Source organism: Garra rufa, chromosome 3 (genome assembly GCF_049309525.1).
Source record: "Garra rufa chromosome 3, GarRuf1.0, whole genome shotgun sequence".
In the NCBI taxonomy this organism is placed as follows: Eukaryota; Metazoa; Chordata; class Actinopteri; order Cypriniformes; family Cyprinidae; genus Garra; species Garra rufa.
Window position 1 is genome coordinate 55,550,688 of NC_133363.1, and position 20,010 is coordinate 55,570,697.

General features: G+C 34.4%; 1 protein-coding gene across 1 annotated transcript in view; it reads right to left on the reverse strand.

The window, feature by feature from the left end:
• The window catches only part of igf1rb (insulin-like growth factor 1b receptor), a 144,064-nt gene that overhangs the window by 21,090 nt on the left and 102,964 nt on the right, over window positions 1-20,010 (reverse strand). Inside the window, exons 8-19 of the mRNA XM_073836419.1 lie at window positions 19,737-19,984; window positions 13,194-13,361; window positions 12,633-12,837; window positions 6,330-6,610; window positions 6,106-6,239; window positions 4,568-4,733; window positions 4,358-4,457; window positions 2,080-2,150; window positions 1,764-1,993; window positions 1,558-1,665; window positions 1,504-1,506; window positions 819-978 (exon numbers count right to left, since the gene is read on the reverse strand). Of these exons, the coding sequence (XP_073692520.1) occupies window positions 819-978; window positions 1,504-1,506; window positions 1,558-1,665; window positions 1,764-1,993; window positions 2,080-2,150; window positions 4,358-4,457; window positions 4,568-4,733; window positions 6,106-6,239; window positions 6,330-6,610; window positions 12,633-12,837; window positions 13,194-13,361; window positions 19,737-19,984 (1,874 nt within the window). The remainder of the gene's footprint in view (window positions 1-818; window positions 979-1,503; window positions 1,507-1,557; window positions 1,666-1,763; window positions 1,994-2,079; window positions 2,151-4,357; window positions 4,458-4,567; window positions 4,734-6,105; window positions 6,240-6,329; window positions 6,611-12,632; window positions 12,838-13,193; window positions 13,362-19,736; window positions 19,985-20,010) is intronic.

The window sequence follows — 20,010 nt, forward strand, 5'->3', positions numbered from 1 at the left end:
GGATGGAATGCTAAAACGGCTTGCCATACTAGTATAGCAAAGAGTATTTAATGCTAAAACGGCTTGCCATAGCATCAGATACTTTTTAAGTTTTAATTGGCATGCACAATAAGCGGAAATGTCGTGCATTTTAAACGTCTGACGGACCACCCACTAACATTTTCGTCTATTCTCGTCTCGTCAATGAAAACTCACACACGTCTCGTCATGTTTTAGTCATCAACGAGCCATTTTTATCTCGTCATCGTCTCGTTATCGTCATGAAAAAAAGTGGCGTCAACGAAATGATTTTGCCATCGTCATCATTGACGAAAACAACACTGCCACCAACTGAAGATAATTTACTGCTAAAATCCGCTAAATAAATAATCCCTCTCTAAGCTATTATAATAATAATAATAACAATTTAAAAGTGTAAAATAATAATCTAATTATCTAATTTATTATTATTATTATTTAACATTTTTTAATTATTATTATTATTATTATTATACATAACAGTTGGACAACAATAATACAGTGACAATGAGCTACAATGCAAAATGTCAAAAGATGTTAAATCTAAGGTGCAATTTCTCAATGCAATATTTTATTAAATAACTTTCATTCAAAATTTCATAATGTGTAATGCCATCAACTGAAGATAATTTACTGCTTAAAGATGATAAAACCTGTTATTAAATTAATTCTGTTTAAAGCACAGCTACTAAAAAACAACATACCTAAAAAAAAAACTAGTTTACTATTACTAGTGTACTAGTTGCTATTTGAAAACACTGAATACAGGTCAACAAAAAACATCCCATTTCATCACATACCACCAATTTTGACAGTAAAATCCTCTGCCACCATGCAGTTCCTTGCTGCCAAGTCTCTGTGAACAAATTTGTTGGCGTTGAGGTAAGACATGCCATCCGCGATCTCTCCTGCCATCTGAATCATCTTCTTCAATGGCGGCAAAGGCAAGCTGGAGGTGTTCTGAGGACGGAAGAGGAAGAGGAGAATGATACTGCTGTAGCTCTATTCTCAATGCCATCGAGTCTTGTGTTTCACGCTGAAGCTTTGAATCATGCAAATGGTAAACTCTAAGTTAGTTCCCATCTCATTTTTCCCTCCAGCTTCACTTTGTAAACACTGGGTCGGTACTTCTGCAGCAATGTAGGACAATTTTCAAGTTGGAGGAGAAAATTACATACCATAACTGTCATGAACCGGAGTTCACGCAAAGCTAGACAAGACGAGCATTTGACGTTAAAAAAAGTATATAAACTGTCAATTTTTTTTAGAAAATAAGCAATCGTTTCGCTAGATAAGACCCTTCTTCCTCGGCTTAGAGCCCCTTAAAGCTTCATTTAAACTGCATTTTATAAGTTCAAACTCACAGGCAAATGTTTTCCTCAGAAAACAATTTCTTTACGACTGAAGAAAGAAAGACATCTTGGATGGCAAGGGGGGTGAGTAAACTATCTGCAAGTTTTAGTTCTGGAAGTGAACTTCTTTAACTTGCTAGAATTTATAAAAACCATTTATAAATTTAGCATGTATGCCTGTATTCACCTCAGCGGATCGAAGTGAGCGTAAGTAGCTCTTCAGATCTCCTCGTGTCATCAGCTCCATGATCACCAGCGTGGGCTGACCCTGTGAAACTACACCCAGCAGACGCACCTAAACCAATCACAAACAACATCAGAGGAACATCAGTCAACATCATTATAACAATAATAGTGGATCAAATAAGATCTGTCATGTATTCTCTGACTAACCACATGGTGACAGTTGAACTCCTTCATCACAGAGGCTTCATTGAGGAACTCGATGCGTTCGTGCAAGCTAGCCGATTCGTTAACCGTTTTAATGGCCACCCTGGTTTCCGGCTCATCTTTGACGACCCCTTTGGCGATGCCCTCATACACCATACCAAAGGATCCTTGTCCAAGCTCTCGGCACATGGTGATTTTCTCTCGCTCCACTTCCCATTCATCCGGCACGTACACTGTAAACAAAGCACATGAGTTACATATCTACTGAATATTTATGAGTAATAAGTCGAGATGATTTTGCCCTTGACTGAATACTCACTCTCTGCTGCGCTGAAGTACTCTGGGTTAACGGATGCATAAAGGACTCCATTTCCAAGCCTGTCACTGTTTCTGTGGATTGCAGATAGAACTTATTAGATGTGGAACGAGGAAACATTTCAAGATATAGTGAGGAAAATAATTACTTGATCCCCTGCTGATTTTGTACATTTGCCCACTGAAAAAGAAATGATCAGTCTATAATTTTAATGGTAGATTTTAAGCCCTTTGCAAAACATGACTTAAAGGATTAGTTCACTTTCAGAACAAAAATGTACAGATAATGTACTCACCACTTTGTCTTCCAACATGTTCATGTCTTTCTTTCTTCAGTCGTAAAGAAATTATGTTTTTTGAGGGAAACATTTCAGGATTTCTCTCCATATAGTGGACTTCAATGGTGCCCCCAAGTTTGAACTTACAAAATGCAGTGTAAACGCAGCTTTAAAGGACTCTAAACCAAGGAAGAAGGGTCTTGTCTAGTGAAATGATCGGTTATTTTTTAAACAAATTGATATTTTACATACTGTTTAAACTTAAATGTTAACTTTTCTCGTCCATGTGATGTGTCTGTGTAATCCGGGTCAATACAGTTAGGGTATGTCGAAAAACTCCCATCTTCCCCCAACTTTAAAATCGCCCTACATCGCTGCAAAAGGACCCACCCAGTGTTTACAAAGTGAACATACAAAGATCAAATGCCCTTTACAAAAAAAGGTAAAACAGCATTGTGGGATGATTTTAAAGTTGTAAGTTTTCAACTGTATTGACCCGGATTACACAGAGCATGCATGCGCATCGCAGAGACGAGACAAGATGACCATTTGAGGTTAAGAAGGTATATAAATTGACAATTTGTTTAAAAAAAACAATTGTTTCACTAGATAAGACCCTTCTTCCGGCTGGGATTATTTAGAGCCCTTTGAAGCTGCATTTGAACTGCATTTTGGAAGTTCAAACTTGGGGGCACCGTTGAAGTCCACTATATGGAGATGATTCCTGAAATGCTTTCCTCAAACATCTTGGATGACAAGGGGGTGAGTATATTATCTGTAAATTTTTGTTCTGGAAGTGAACTAATACTTTAATACTTGGTGGCAAAACCCTTGTTGGCAATCACAGAGGTCAGACGTTTCTCAGGAGGAGATTTTGTACCACTCCTCTTTGCAGATGCTCTCCAAGTCATTAAGGTTTCGAGGGGTTTAATGTGCTTCTTCTTGAGACACTCCTTTGTTGCCTTGGCCGCGTGTTTTGGGTCATTGTCATGCTGGAATACTCATCTACGACCTATTTTCAATGCCTTGGCCCTGACAGTACATGTCCCCGTCCATCGTCCTTTTGATGCGGTGTAGTTGTCCTGTCCCCTAAGCAGAAAAACACCCCAAAGCATAATGTCCTTCATGTTTGGCATGTTCTTGGGATCATAGGCAGCATTCCTCTTCCTTCAAATATGGCAACTTGAGTTGACGCCAAAGAGCTCTTTCACCCAGTTCTCCTCTGAATTATTCAGATGTTCATTGGCAATCTTCAGACGGGCCTGTACGTGTGCTTTCTTGAGCAGGGGACCCTGCGTGTTACCAACACTTTTCTTTGTGACCATGGTCCCAGCTGCCTTGAAATCATTGACAAGATCCTCCTGTGTAGCTCTGGGTTCATTCCTCATTGCTCTCATGATCATTAAAAACTCCACAAGATGAGATCTTGCATGGAGCCCCAGACCGATGGAGATTGACAGTTATTTTGTGTTTCTTTTATTTGCGAATAATCACACCAACTGTTGTCACCGTCTCACCAAGCTGCTTGGCGATGGTCTTGTAGCCCATTCCAGCCTTGTGTAGGTCTACAATCTTGTTCCTGACATCCTTGGACAGCTCTTTGGTCTTGTCCATGGTGGAGAGTTTGGAATCTGATTGATTTATTGTTTCTGTGGACAGGTGTCTTTTATACAGGTAACAAGCTGGGATTAGGAGCAATCCCTTTAAAAGAGTGCTCCTAATCGCAGTTCCTTACCTGTATAAAAGACACCTGGGACACAGAAATCTTGCTGATTGATAGGGGATCATGCGTTTTTCTTTTAATGTTGTTGTTGTTATGCTGTCTCTCACTGTTAGAATAAACCTACTATCAAAAATTATAGACTGATCATTTGTCAGTGGGCAAACATACAAAATCAGCAGGGGATCAAATATTTTTTTCCTCACTGTAATGTCCTGTTTCCTGGGCCTAGCTGTTAAAATGAATTATGAGAATATGGAGTGTAAATGTGTTAAAACTGGTACCGTCTTTTGTTCAAATAGAAGAAAGCCGCTCCAGCGATGATGACAAAAATCAGGAAAATCGGGATGATCATTAAGTACAGGTAGCGCTCATAATTTGATTCTTGAGGGTACAAGAAGAAAAAAAAATTGAAAACCCAATAATTCAGCTAATTCTTATCTAAATTCTCATATTTTGAAAGTTGAAAGGGATGAAAATCATGGTAAACTTACGTTCGATCTGATTCACATAGAAAGCGATTGGTTCTGTCCATGACCCGTTTCCAGCGAGGGATGTAGCCCGCACACGGGCTGAATAGTTCCCAGGTCCCAAGTTAGAGAGTTTCACCCCTTTGTGCTCCCTGTAGTGTTGACGGGATACACACTCGTGCTTCTCAGACTGTAGTAGAAAAGGATATACGAACACATACTTGTCAATAAAAAAAAAAAAACTAACCAAAAATCAGTAGTTAACAAGTAAAAAAATGCAGAACTTTGTCAGTGTTGTAGTGCTGTTTTTATACAGGCATATAAATTAAATAAAAAACAAACAATAATAATTTAATTTAACTTTACTATCAAAATATTAAATTTAAAATAAATTCTAAAAAAATACTCTGAGATTTTAATGAATGGTGCATTAAAGAAATAATTTTTTTTTTACATAAAAAAGACTAAATTTGTAATTAATATTAAATAATGTGCCAGACGACTAAATTTTTAAAAGGTAAACCTTGTTTCTTTCAAAACATTTTTCACATAAAAAGTATTACGTAAACATTTAAATAATAAGGTGTCAAAACACTTTTTTAAAAGTGTGTTTCTCTCAAAAATGACATTTTTGTACATAAAATAAAGTTTTAATAAATGTTTTTAATAAAAAATGAGAAAAACTACTTTTTAAAAGGTTGTTTCTCTCAAAAATGACAACCATGAAAAAATAATGTTTTGAGTAAATATTTAAATAATAAAAAATGTGCAAACTACTTCAATTGAATTTTTAAATGGTAGCTTCTCTTAAAAATGACAATTTTGACACATTAAAAATACTATTTTATTAAGTTATTTAATTAATTATTTAATTTACATTTTAAAAAGGTTGTTTCTCTCAAAAATTATTTTTTTAACCTAAAAAACAAAGTATTGTTAAATAAATATTTAAATAATAACAAACAGTGTGCTAAACTACTTAAACATTTTAAAACGTTAACCTTTAAAAAAAGAATTTTTTTTTTACATAAAAAAGTATTATCAAATAAATATTTAAATAATAAATAATGCTCCAAACTACTTCATTTTTTAAAAGGTTAATTTTAAAATGACTTTTTTTAACATAAAAGAAAATATTATTAAACAAATATTTAAATAAGAAATAATGTGTCAAACTACTTAATAAAATTTTAAAAGGTTGTTTATCTCAAAAAGGATTATTTTTACATAAAAATAATGTATTATTAAATAAATACATAAATAATAAAAATAATGTGCCAAACTAAATTAAATGTTTTAAAAGGTTAATCTTTTTTAATATTATTAAAATATATATTTTTTTACATAAAAGAAAATATTATTAAATAATAATAAATAATGTGCTAAACTATTATTATTGTTAAAAATATTGCACATTTAAAAATATTAAAATACTTTTTTTTTTGAAAGACTTGAATATTACACTACAGTACTTGAAATTTTTGAACCAATTAATCAAAATTTTGTTGGTCATTTTAACTATTATTATGACACTGGTTGAGTGATCAAAATGCAACAGTCACCTCCGTTCCAAGTCGATACTGAATTTCATAGAGCAGGATCAGGCCGTTGGGTTTTTGTGGTTCAGGCCATTTCAGGAACACTGAATCCTCCATACCTTCCCAGGTCACAGCGCCAGGAATGTCATCTGCTCTCTCTACAAAAAAATCGAAGAAGCAAGGTTCGTCATTGACATTTTTCAATACAGTAATTCTCCTTCGATTCTTAGTTAATGCCCTGCCCTCACCTGCCGCTTTGGTGCGGGAAAAGATGAACGCGGCCGCGCTGCAGTGCCGAACCTCTTTGTTGCAGGCATGAACGTCGATGCGGTAAACGGTGAAGGGCTGCAGGTTACCGATGTCAGCGCTACGCTCCTTCACTTTCTTCTCAATAAAGGAAAAATCCTGTCTAGGCGGCTCATCATCTGAGAAGTTTCCCTCCGTCAGATTCCAGTTTCCCGTCAACAGAGTGTGGATGGAAGTAGCATTGGCCACGCCAAACAGATCCCGCCGTCGCCTGTCGGGAGGCCTGGAACGAAAGAGATGAGATATTTTGGAGTTACACTATCCATTGTAAATGCATTAAAGGAGAAGTTAACTTCCAGAACTAAAATGAACAGATAATTTACTCACTCCCTTATCATCCAAGATGTTTGTCTTTCTTTCTTCAGTCGTAAAGAAATTGTTTTTTGAGTAAAACATTTCAGGATTTCTCTCCATATAATGGACTTCTATGGTGCCCCCGAGTTTGAACTTCCAAAAAGCAGCTTCAAATGGCTCTAAACGATCACAGCCGAAGAAAGAAGGGTCTTATCTAAAAAACTGAATATTTTCTAAAAAGAAATTACAATTTATATACTTTTTCAGCCTCAAATGCTCGTCTTTTCTAGCTATGTGTGTATTCTGTGTAGAGATTAAAAAGTATAAATATTTGTAACAGTTTTTAGAAAATAACCGATCGTTTTGCTAGATAAGACCCTTCTTCCTCAGCTGGGATCATTTAGAGCCCTTTGAAGCTGCATTTAAACTGGATTTTGGAAGTTCAAACTTGGGGGCACTATAGAAGTCCATTATATGGAGAGAAATATTTTTTTTTATTGTTATTAATTTTAATCCTTTTTGATTTAAGAATTTATAGATATTTTGGCTGGAAACAAGACAAAAATTCTAAGTAACAAAATATTTTTTGCTGTGTAGAAGGGTCTTATCTAGTGAAATGATCGGTAATTTTCTAAAAAAAAAAAAAAAATTACAATTTATATACTTTTTAACCTCAAATGCTCCTCTTGTCTAGCTCTGTGTGCATTCCAGTTTAAGACGGTTAGGGTATGTCAAAAAAACTCCCATTTTCTCCTCCAACTTCAAAATCATCCTACATCACTGCAGAAGTACAGAACAAATGTTTATAAAGTGAACATGCAAAGATGATTAAACAGCGTTTACAAAAAAGTAAAACAGGGATGTAGGACGATTTTGAAGTTGGAGGAGACTGAGATTTTTTGAGCATGTGAGGTTAAAAAGTATATAAATTGTATTTTTTTTTTTTTTTTTTTTAGAAAATAAAATATGAATCATTTCACTAGATAAGACCCTTCTTCCTCATCTGGGATCGTTTAGAGCCCTTTGAAGCTGCATTTAAGCTGCATTTTGGAAGTTCAAACTTGGGGGCACCATAGAAGTCCACTATATTGACAGAAATCCTGAAATATTTTCCTCAACAAAAAAAAAAAAAAATTTCTTTACGACTGAGAAAATAAAGACATCTTGTCATCTTGTTTGACAAGGGGTAAGTTAATTATCTGTAAATGTTTGTTCTGGAAGTGAACATCTTTTCAGGGTTTCTTCTTACATTATATATGTCTTTTGGTCAACTGTTTGATAAAGTTAGTGCTAATCGATAGCAGATAAATGAAGGAAGTCTTTTTCCTCAATATTGGGGTGACCATTTTTAACCCTATTTGTGAACGTGTGGGGTAATAACCACATGGCTGTTCTCTCATGAGAGAAAGTTACTCTCGTCCATGCCAAAGCAATCACGGATCCTGTCCTCAGATGATCTGGCAAAGGCTTTATCCCCCTGAATCCTTCCACACACACACACGCACACTCGCGCAAACGCGCACACACGCACACGCACGCACACACACACAGCTGGTCTCCATTCCTCGGCCTGCTAACACTCACACACTGGAGCAGTTTGTCACTCAATTCCCTACAAGCTGCAAGTCCTTCCTCTGCCTGCTAGAAACACACATCCTACCACCACAGATGGGTTGAGTTTGACTGAGAGCATGTGGACAGAGAGACGCGATATGAAGCTATATGTACCTCTGTATATGACTGGATATGCTGTCTTGTCTTAGTCTAATCGCTGGCTAAGTTTGGAATGAAATACAAACATACTGCATGCTATAATACCTGTTTGTTTGGGCTTTTTTTTTTATTCAGAAGGATGCATTAAATTTACCAAAAGTGACAGTAAAGACATTTTATAAAAGATTTCCATTTTAAAACAACTATTTTAATTGTACTGTATTTTTTTTTATTTTATTGAAAAGCAGGTCTTATGTGACCCTGGACCAAAAAAGGGTAAACTTTTCAAAATCTGAAAGCTGAAATAAGCTTTGCATTTATGTACAATTTGTTTGGATAGGACAATATTTGGTCGAGATGCAACTATTTGAAAATCTGGAATTTGAGGATGCAAAAAAATCTAAATATTGAGAAAACCACCTTTAAAGTTGTCCAAACGAAGTTCTTAGCAATGCATATTACTAATCAAAAATTAAGTTCTGATATACACTACCAGTCAAAATTTTGGACACACTTCCCCATTCTCTTTGATGGGGAAGTTTGTCCAAACTTTTGACTGGTAGTGTATTTACGCTAGTAAATTTACAAAGTATTTTACTGGAAGATGATCTTAATTTAATATCCTAACACACGGTGCGACACGCTCGTTTTTTCCAGTTGCGTCCGCGCCGCATCCAGATAAAAACATCCAAAGACTATAGAATACCATTAAAGGGACTTTGAAACATCTCAACTTCAGAATTCCGCAAGCGCACCGCAGGTCATGTGACATGAACCAACCAATCACTTGTTTAAAAGACAGAGCTTAAAGATTTCCTCTCTTTTTCTTTTAAAAGATACAATTTTTGTAAGAGCTACACTGAAGTTGGCTCTTTGCTAAATGCAAGTTAATTCTTCAGTTCAATCTTTATGTGCTAAAAGGGCACATGAATTCCTGTAGAGATAGCAATACACATTCTCCTGTTTTTGCCAAATAAATGAAAAGCATGTCATCAATGTCTTCTCTCGTGCTGTATCAAAACCTCCCCTAGCTTTCCTCAGAGATGGCCCCAATAATGTGCTTAAAGTCAAGTCCAATTCAGTTTGTGCATGTTTACATGATATAACAATTTTTTTTAATAATGTATCCTAAATTGTGTATAATTAAGCTACATATCATATGCCAAAAAACAAGAACCGTACAGAACCGAAAACCGTGACCTAAAACCGTGATACGAACCGAACCGTGGGTTTTGTGAACCGTGCCACCCCTAATGATTATTTATAAATAACAGAAAAGTACCAAAAAAGTCTTCTATCAAAGACAAATGAAATCTCTAAACCTAAATTACGACCAAACCCTTTTAGTCGTATGCTTGTGAGCCGTTCTGGACATTGCCAATCTCCAAACCAGTGACTTTTCCTCTCATTCTCTGTCCCTTCTGTTCCCACATCCCTTTGAAACAGCTTTTTCATTCTCTCCCAATCTGCCTCCGTGCAGAGCGGCGTTCATTGATCTGTGTGCTCTCCGGCTGGAGGGGAACTTCCCTTTATTTCATTGGTATTCCAGATGGCATTACTGTGCATTTCCTGGCAGCCGAGCGGTTCGAGGGGGGAACGGCAACTGAATGGATATGATTTCCTCTCCTCCTCGTTCCCCCTTCCTCTCACTCTCTCTCTCCAAATCCTGAACTTCGAGGGAACTCGAGGCACTTCCCTCAATATCTCGGTTTTCAATAAAAACAGGTTGTGCTGGCCTGGGTACAGACATACTTCTCAGCTGCCTGACATAGTTCTGGCACCGCTGCTTTCGTCGTCAGCCAAGCAATGACAAACACGCAGAGGAAAAAAAAAAAAAAGGGAGCAGACAAAGCAGGATAATCTAGTCCTGAATAACACAGGCCAGGGTGGAGAATCGATGCCATTTTGATGTCCTGAAACTTGAATTCACAGATGCATTGATTTCAATACAAGCCCGCTCAGGTATACAGCGATTTCAGCGCTCTCGGCGGGACACAAGCGCCGCCCGCCCGATGATGGATGATAATAGGATACAGATGTTGGTCCTCATTTTAGCACAGAACACTTAATGTGTTACACCTTTGAGATCAGAGAGAAAATGTGGCTTATGTAGTCATTTACATTCGCTTTGCATGGTCTCCTGTGCTATTTAGATCCAGACCCAAGAGCCTGTACCACATGATTACCAACACCAGGGGCGGAGGGAAACAATTACTGAGGGAACGCTGAAAATGTTCCAAAACAACCTCTCAGACAAGAAACAAAGAAGCCATTACAAATGCTAACATCCAGAGACATCAAGAATCGCTTTCAATCTTCATCTTGGAGATCATGAAAGGTTAACGTGGATTTATGGACTATTAAAGATTTTAATTTGAAGTTTAATGGATGTTTTGTACTGGCTGATGCATCAAAACTTGGACGGGATTGAGGTCGCATGTTCTACAAGGCTTCGGCTCTGACATTCGTTTTCAAGTTGTTGCCAATTTAAGTAATAATGCTTATGTCATTCCAAACCTGCAGGCTTTCGCAGTGAAATACAAAAGAAGACTCTTTACGGAGCACTTTTCTGTACAATGATGATTTATAGCAACATTTATAGTAACATAAAAGTACCAAGAAGTAGTGTTTTATAGCCAGTGAGATTTTTTTTACCTTTATGACACATTAAACTGATCAAAAGTAACAGTAAGACATTCATAATCAATACTGGATATTGCTAAGAAATATAAGTTGGCTGAAATGATAAAATCAGTCCCATAACTGATTAATTAGCATGAACAAAAACTATTGAAATTTATTACAAAATTAGCATAATGTTTTTTTTTAAATAAATAAAAAATGTAGTAATAATATTAAAATAATAATTTAATTAAGATAACAATAACTTATATTATTTGCTTTTTGTATATCATCTATATTTCTTATAACAATTAAATTAATAAAATCAATAATGTGTGATGAAAACCAAAAATTATAATTTAAGTATTTATTATTAAACAAATAATTACATATGTATTTTATTTATGTATATAATTTATATTATATAAATGTCTGCTGATTTATATTTATAACAATAAAATAAAAAAAATCAATAGTGAGTGTTGAAAACCAAAATTTTAGAAAAAAGTATTGTTAAATAAAAAAAAACATTTATGATAAATTATTTTATTTCTATCAATTTTCTCTCTCCTTATTTGTATATAATTTATATATTACATAACAAAAAACAAAACAATAGTGGAACATGTTTGATATATATATACACAGTATATATATATATATATATATATATATATATATATATATATATATATATATATATATATATATATATAGTGTGTGTGTGATTAAATCAAAAATAAAATTGAGAAATGACAAATAAAATAATTGAACTAAAAATTACTAAATATAAAAAAAGCATATTCATAAATTATTTTATTTCTATTTTTTCTCTCCTTTTTTGTATATCATTTATATTGTAAAAAAGTTCAAAGTGAGTGATGAAAAAGAGAAAAAATAAATTATACGTATTAAATAAAAATACATATATAAATATAATCAATTATTTTGTTTCTAAATTTTTCTCTCTCCTTTATTTTTAAAGAAATATATAAATAAATGTGTGACAAAAAAAAACAAAATTTGAGAAAAAAGAAATAATGTAACTAATACATATTTAGATAAATGATGTTTTTATATCAATTTTTTCCTCTCCATTTTGTATATAATTTATATTTTTCATACAAATGTAATAAAATTAATAGCGTGTATGAAAACCAAAAAATGTGAGAATTTTTTTAATTAATTATCATTAAATAATAAAATGGATATTGATTATGATACATAATTTTATTTCTATCATCTCTCTCGTCTTTTTTGTACATCATTTATATTTTTCATAACATTAAATAAAAAAAATTTATAGTGTGTTATGAAAACCAAGTATTTGAGAATTTTTTTTTAATTATCATTAAATAAAAATAGATATTTGATTCTAATAATTTATTTAATTTGATCATTTGTTCTTATCTTTTGCGTATTTATATTTTTCATGACAATAAACCCCACCCCCCAGATATTTTATGGTAGTAATATTATTTTACAACATTACTGTTTTTACTGTATTTTTGATCAAATATATGCTACTTCTTTCCAAAAAAAAAATCTTATGAAAAAAGTTATGCTATTTTTGCAGAGAGTAATAATCATACTCCTGATTAAACTCTTAAGTTTACCTGGGAGTGAAAATGGCATTATGCAGGAAATTCTCAAAGGCTTTTCGGTAATAGATGTCCTCCTCCATTCGCTTCATATCCTCATCTGTTTTAGGGCACGGACAACAGGGGTCTTTGTCCCGCCCCCCTGTTTCAGGATTGGTGGGTTTGGTGTCCTCGGTGTCTGTCAAACCCGTGGCCGAAATCCTGACTGGGATCTTCAGCTCTGTAAAGAAACAACATAAACACAGTTTTTTTTTCCTACAGAGAAGACCTTCAGTGACACAATCTGGTATCATTTCAACATGCTTTAAATGTAAATTCTGAAAGCGCAGCAGAAAAGCAAGAAAGCAAGCAAATTATATTAAAGCATGAGCAATAGGAGGCTTTCAGAGCAGGGCTAATAATATACAGACAGAGTTGAATGGCTTGTATATGCTGCACATTATTTCATTATGACATAAAGCATTTTGAAGTCAAAAACTGAGTTTTGCAAATAGAATTTGATCTAGATCCACTAGAGATGCTTCAGACGTTTGTAATTATATGTTTAACCGTTTCAGGGAGTAATTTAGTCCAGACCTTTGGAGCAGTAGTTGTGCTGGTAGAGCTCACGGTCCTCGCCCTGCTGCTTCCAGCGGATCAGGTAGTAGGTGTTGTTTCCATTGGGGAACACTGGTGGAGACCATCGCACCACCAGCTTTGATGAAGAATTTGAGTAAGAACGAATGTCTACAGGCATTGAAGGTGCTGGAAGAACAAAACAAAACATGTTCTTCATTTAGCTAGCACAAATGTTTACTTCAGAGTAAATTCCCTCAGAGATACCTATGGAAAGTCATGAATCATCACTTCTGGGTTTGAGTTACTCGTCTAGATTTGAATTCACCCTACATTGAATAAGAATCATATTCTTAATCAGTAACTAAACATACTGAAATGCTCTTAAAACAACATTTACTTAAAAAGCAAAACTGCATAATGTGTGTACACTCCCCTGCTGAAAAAAAAAAAAAAAAACAGCTAAAACCAGCCTAGGCTGGTCTTAGCTGGTTTAAGCTGGAAGTAGCTGGTTTAAGCCTGGCCAGGCTGGTCAGACTGGAAAAGTGGCCAAAACCCCTCTAAAACCAGCCTGCCACCCCGCTTTGACCAGCTAAAACCAGGCTGGTTGACCAGCTAAAACCAGCCAACCAGCCTAGGCTGGTTTTAGCTGTTTTTTTCACCAGGGTAGTCAGAGTTGTGGACTTGAGTCCATGACTCGTGACTCAACTCGGAATCGAGTCACAAATTTGATGACTTGTGACTTGACTTGACATAAGATTAGATTAGATTAGATTAGATTCAACTTTATTGTCATTACACATGTACAAGTACAAGGCAACGAAATGCAGTTTAGGTCTAACCAGGAGTGCAATAAGCAGCAAGTGCAGGATATAGGTATAATTTATAAGTTATAAGTGCACTTATAGGAGATATGTACAGGGAGAGGCTATGGATAATATTTACAGATGAAGTACTGTGAGCATAATTTACAGATGATAATTAACTACTACTACTTTACTGAAGCAGGAATTTACAAATAGACATGTATAGATGTAGATTTATTACAGATTTACAATATGTATAGGTGCAATGGAAATGTGCATTTACAAATGTGACCCTGGACCACAAAACCAGTCATAAGGTTAAATTTGACTGAGATTTATACATCATATGAAAGCTCAATAAATAAGCTTTCTATTGATGTATGGTTTGTTAGGATAGGACAATATTTGACTGAGATACATCTATTTGAAATCAGAAATCTGAGGATGCAAAAAAATCAAAAAGACTGAGAAAATCACCTTTAAAGTTGTCCAAATTAGGTTCTTAACAATGCATATTACAAATCAAAAATTACATTTTGATATGTTTACAGTAGGAATTTTACAAAAAATCTTCATGGAACATGAACTTTACTTAATTTCTTAATGATTTTTGGCATTTTAGCAATTTTGACCCATGCAATGTATTTTTGGCTATTGCTACAAATATACCCCAGCGACTTAAGACTGGTTTTGTGGTCCAGGGTCACAAATGGGTATGTACAGTGTAGTGCAAAGAATATTAAATAGTGCAATGTTAATGGGGAGAGTGTAGGGTGTTGGGGGGGCAGAGGTGTCAGTGGGGGGCATAGTTCAATAAGGAGACAGCTCTGGGAAAGAAGCTGTTCCTCAGTCTGCTGGTTCTAGTCCTGTGGCATCTGAAGCGCCTGCCAGAAGGCAGGAGAGACAACAGTTTGTGGGAGGGGCGAGAGGAATCCTTAAGAATACTGCGTGCTCGACGCAGACAGTGCTTCTTCTGGATGTCCTCAATGGATGGAAGTGGAGTCCCTGTGATGCGTTGAGCAGTTTTCACCACCCGCTGCAGTGCCTTACGCTCCACAACAGAGCAGCTTCCGTACCAGACTGTGACACAGTTTGTAAGGATGCTTTCAATCATGCAGCGATAGAAGTTCACCAGGATGGCTGAGAACAGGCGCTGGTGAGCCTTCTTGACCAGGCTGGAGGTGTTGGTGGTCCAGGATAGATCCTCTGAAATGTGGGTCCCCAGGAACTTGAAGGAAGAAACAGGCTTAACAGCCATCCCGTTGATGTGGATGGGTTTGTGTGAACCTCCTCTTCCCTTCCTGAAGTCCACAATGAGCTCCTTGGTCTTGGTAGTGTTAAGGAGCAGATTACTGTCTGTGCACCAGACAATAATCAAAGAAGACTTGCGACTCGACTTAGACTTTGACAGCAATGACTCTAGACTTGACTTGGACTTGAACCCTGTGACTCGGCAAGTCTTCTAAAGAAAAACTTCGGAGAGTTCTGACATAGGCTGAAGCGTATCACATTGGTATGATTAGCGTAGCTTTTGGCACTGAGCCAGAGAGGGACTCGCTAAGTGAGCGCTTGTAATGTTTTTATCCACATAATGTTCAGGATATTTAATGTTTTAGGGGCTGTTCACATGTCGAGCCTAAAAACGCACGGAAAACGCTAGGCGCACCGCTTTCTTTCTTTCCAAACTGCCCTGTAGCTTGCGCTCCCATGGCGTCTGCCGCTGCTAAGCAACCATGACCCGCTGTCCATGAAGAGGCAGAAGTTTCAGCCAAGGATAAATGGATTTCCAGCATTAAAAAACGCTTGCAGTAGCTCTGCTATTAAATTTATTTACAAATGGTTATTCCTGTACACCTATGATAAGCTGTTTTTCCAACTTGGCAGTATTTTCAATGTTATTAAAGAAAAGGATGAAGCTGTTTGGTTGGTTCTAGTCACAAGACCTGCGGTGAGATGTTTTTATCTCTATGCGACGCGGATGCGGTTGAAGAAAAAAAAAAAACGAGCGTGTCGCGACCGTGGAGCTTCCATTATGAGCGCTCATACCGCGCATCTACATTTGAAATAACAAACTTGAGCGTGCAAAAGACATGTGAACGGCCCCTTTGACATTTAAATTACACATAATCACTATAAACCACTTAAAATAATAATAAGAAGAAACGCTATGTATAGTGAAACAGCAGTAGCCTAATAATTGGCTAAATCTTTAAAAAAATTACATTTTTTTTTCACGTGAAATATGTCTCCTACATATAAAGTTCACTCTATTCTTCCTGTTCTCCAGCCACTCACTTTCATGTCTTTAAAGAAATAGATGAATTCACGATAAATGAATGTCTGTGTTACATATTAACAAATTATTAAATATTTGACTCAACTGATTCATTAAAATCACAGAATTGAAAATAAATTATTAATTCAATTAGGCCTATATTTGATCACAAACAATGATTAATTCCTCAACGAAACACCACTAATTATTATAGCTAGGGGTGCAACGGATCGCAGATGATCCGTGATCCGTACGGACCGAACTCCACGGTTCGGTACGCATGTGGTTCGCGGATTAACTGTTAAATTTAACCATCATAGATTAAAAGTTTATAATTTGCACATGTTTTGTCTAGCCAATTTACCCATTCAAACAGTTTAAACCGCTGTAGCAAAAGAGAAGACGCGCGCTCTTTTTTATGTATGTTTTTTTGTTTTGTTTTTATTGCTGACGCACATAAGCGAGCACGCGCACAGAGAGAGAGAGAGAGAGAGAGAGAGAGAGAGAGAGAGAGAGAGAGAGAGAGAGACAGACAGAGAGAGACAGAGAGAGACGCGCGATTTAGACTGCGTGATTCACAGATTGAATTCCTCTTCAAAACTTCTCTTAACATGCATACAAAGTTATGTTTAAATACCCGTTTTTGTATTCTGGTAAGCACAGTCGTTTATGTCTTCAGTGAACAGAAACAGCTGAGAAAGATGCGTGCCAGTATTAGATCCGTGCATTAGGCCTTAAAGAGACAGCATCCTATAAATACCTGCAGTGAGAAGCACTAGTTATTTTACAATTAATTATTACATTTCTGCACCTGAATACTAGTGTTATTGATTTTATTAGTAACTTTGTTGTATTCATCTACACTTGTCATTTGTGTAATTGTTCTTGTTTTGTTACTGACTTTATTAGTTCAGCTAGTAGTTTTTGCTGCGGATTAGAAGTACTTAGTTAGCATTCAGAAATTATTAAAAAACAAACTTTTTTTGTTGTTTGTTTTTTGCTGATCCGAAAAATGATCCGATCCGTGACTCAAAATCCGTGATGTGATCCGAACCGTGAGTTTTGTGATCCGTTGCACCACTAATTATAGCCTATCTTTTATAATTATACTATAGGCTATTGACTTTAAATGTACTGTAGTAATTAATACAGACACTAATTTGGGCAAACAGCACTAGTGACTTGTTTAGGACTTGAAGCTTAAAGTTGAGGACTTGCAACTCGACTTGGACTTGCTCGTCTTGACTCGGGACTTGACTTGAGACCTGAATGCAAAGACTCGAGACTTACTTGTGACTTGCAAAACAATGACTTGGTCCCACCTCTGACACTAGTGTTCAAAAGACTAGGGACCGGTTGATTTTCTTTAATGTTATTTGTTCAAAACTACAGTATTATTGTGACATATTTAAATATAATATTTTAATATAATTTTTTAATGTAACTGTAGATTAAAGCTGAAATTTCAGCATCATTACTCCAGTCTTCAGTGTCACATTATCTTTCAGAAATCATTTGAATATACTAATTTGATGAAGAAATATTTGTATCATTTTTTAAATTTTTATTATTTATATTTATTATTATTTTATTATATTTTTAATTATCAATGTTGAAAACAGTTGTGGTGCATAACATTTTTGTGAAAACATTTCTTTAGTAATATGAACACAAACAATAATGTAAAAAAAAAAACAATAAGCAATAATGACTTGATTTAAAAAATAAAGATGAGGGATAAAAAAAATCAACTTTACTTAAGTAAAAGTACAAATTTGATTATGATCAATATTTTCATTTCTATCAACTTTTCTCTCTCCTTTTTTGTGTATCATTTTTATTTTTCATAACAATAAAATAAAAAGCAATAGTGACATTAACATAAACATTTAGAAATAGCAAATAAAATAATTTAAATAATTATTATTAAACTAAAAAAAAAATATTATTCTTTAATTAATTTTTCCTCTTTCATTTTTTGTATATCATTTATATTTTCGGTAACAATAAGTAATTAAATAAGTGTGATGAAGACCAAACATTTTTTGGAAAAAAATAATAATAATAATAATTCAATCAATTATTATTAAATATAAAAATACATATTTGTGATAATGTTTTTATTTCTAGCTATTTTGATTTCTTTTGTATATCAGTAGTGTGTGATGAAAACCAAAAAAAGTGAAATTAATTTTAATAAAATACAAAAATACATTTGAAAATACATATTTGTGATATATTATTTTATTTCTATCCATTTTGCTCTCTTCAAGCCAAAAATTTGATTTGAATTTGAATTATTAAATGAAAACAATAAAAATTATTTTATGTTTATACATTTTTCTGCTTTTTTGTATATCACTTATATTTTCCATAACAATAAAAAACAAATAAAATAATTCAATTAATTACTATTAAATATACTATTAAATACATATTTGTGATCCTTTTTCTAGCAAATTTGATCTCTTTTTGTATATCAATAGTGTGTGATGAAAATAAAAAATAATAATTTAACTAATTATTATTGAATAAAAAGAATAACATTTTTTTTAAATATTTTTTACATTTTTCCTCTCTCCTTTTTTGCATATCATTTATATTTTCCCCTAACAAATAAATAATTGTGATAATTTTTTCTAGCAAATTTGATCATTGTTTGTATATTATTAGTGAGTATTAAATACAAAAATACATTTTGATTGATAAATTATTTAATTTTAATACATTTTTACCCTCTCCTTTTTTGTATAATTTGTATTTTCATAATAATAAAAAATAAATATATAGCGTATTATATATATACATATTTTAAAAACGTGTGATTTTTTTTCAGGATTCTCTGATAAATAGAAAGTTCAGAAAAACTGTCAGTAAAGACTTTTCCCTTTTACAAAAAAATCCTGAAATGTAAATAAATGTATTTACATTTCAGGATTTTTTTGTAAAAGGGAAAAGTCTTTACTGACACTTTTAATACATTTAATATGCTTATTAAAAGTATTAATACTTTTTTAAATCTAACTGAACTAAAACTTGTAGTACTTAAAGTATAGTAGGTTAAAAAAAAGCAAACGACTAACAAAACATGGCAACAGAACAAGACAAAATAAACATATCCAAAATATATTTACTGACCCATTTTACTTTTCAAACTCACTAAATTCAAACACAGACTATATTTGTATCTTCAAATTTTTTTAATGAACCAAATCAAAATATTTAAAATTAAATCAAGATAAAATGTCAAATAAATGTCAAAAAATGTCATTTGAAATAATCATAATCAATTCAAAATGTTAGAGCAAACATTTCCATCCTTCGTTTAAAAAGAGAGAAAACAAAATGACAGATTTATGTCTTGGATTGGATTCTTTAATATCTTACGCAACTTGTTTTTATATAAGGAAGTTTTAATATTTGATATAACGAAAAGCAGAGTAAGTGTACTGATTAGGAAACACACAATATCTATTTCCTTACCTGATGGTTTAGTCCGAATGTACACCACTTCACTCTTCGCCCCAAGACGCTGTCTGTCCTTGTCCCTGTCCCTGTCCTCCACAACTAACGTTACAGCTTTAACAAAGATAGCATACTGAGTCCAGGGCTTCAGCATTGACAGCGTGACCCCCGGGTTCTGGGTTTGGTCCTCCTCCACATCAAACATGTTCCAGCTGTCCGACCCGCAACCGTCCTGACCATCAAACTCTGTGAGGTTCTGGAAAGGCCTATGAGAAAACATAAAGGCTACTTA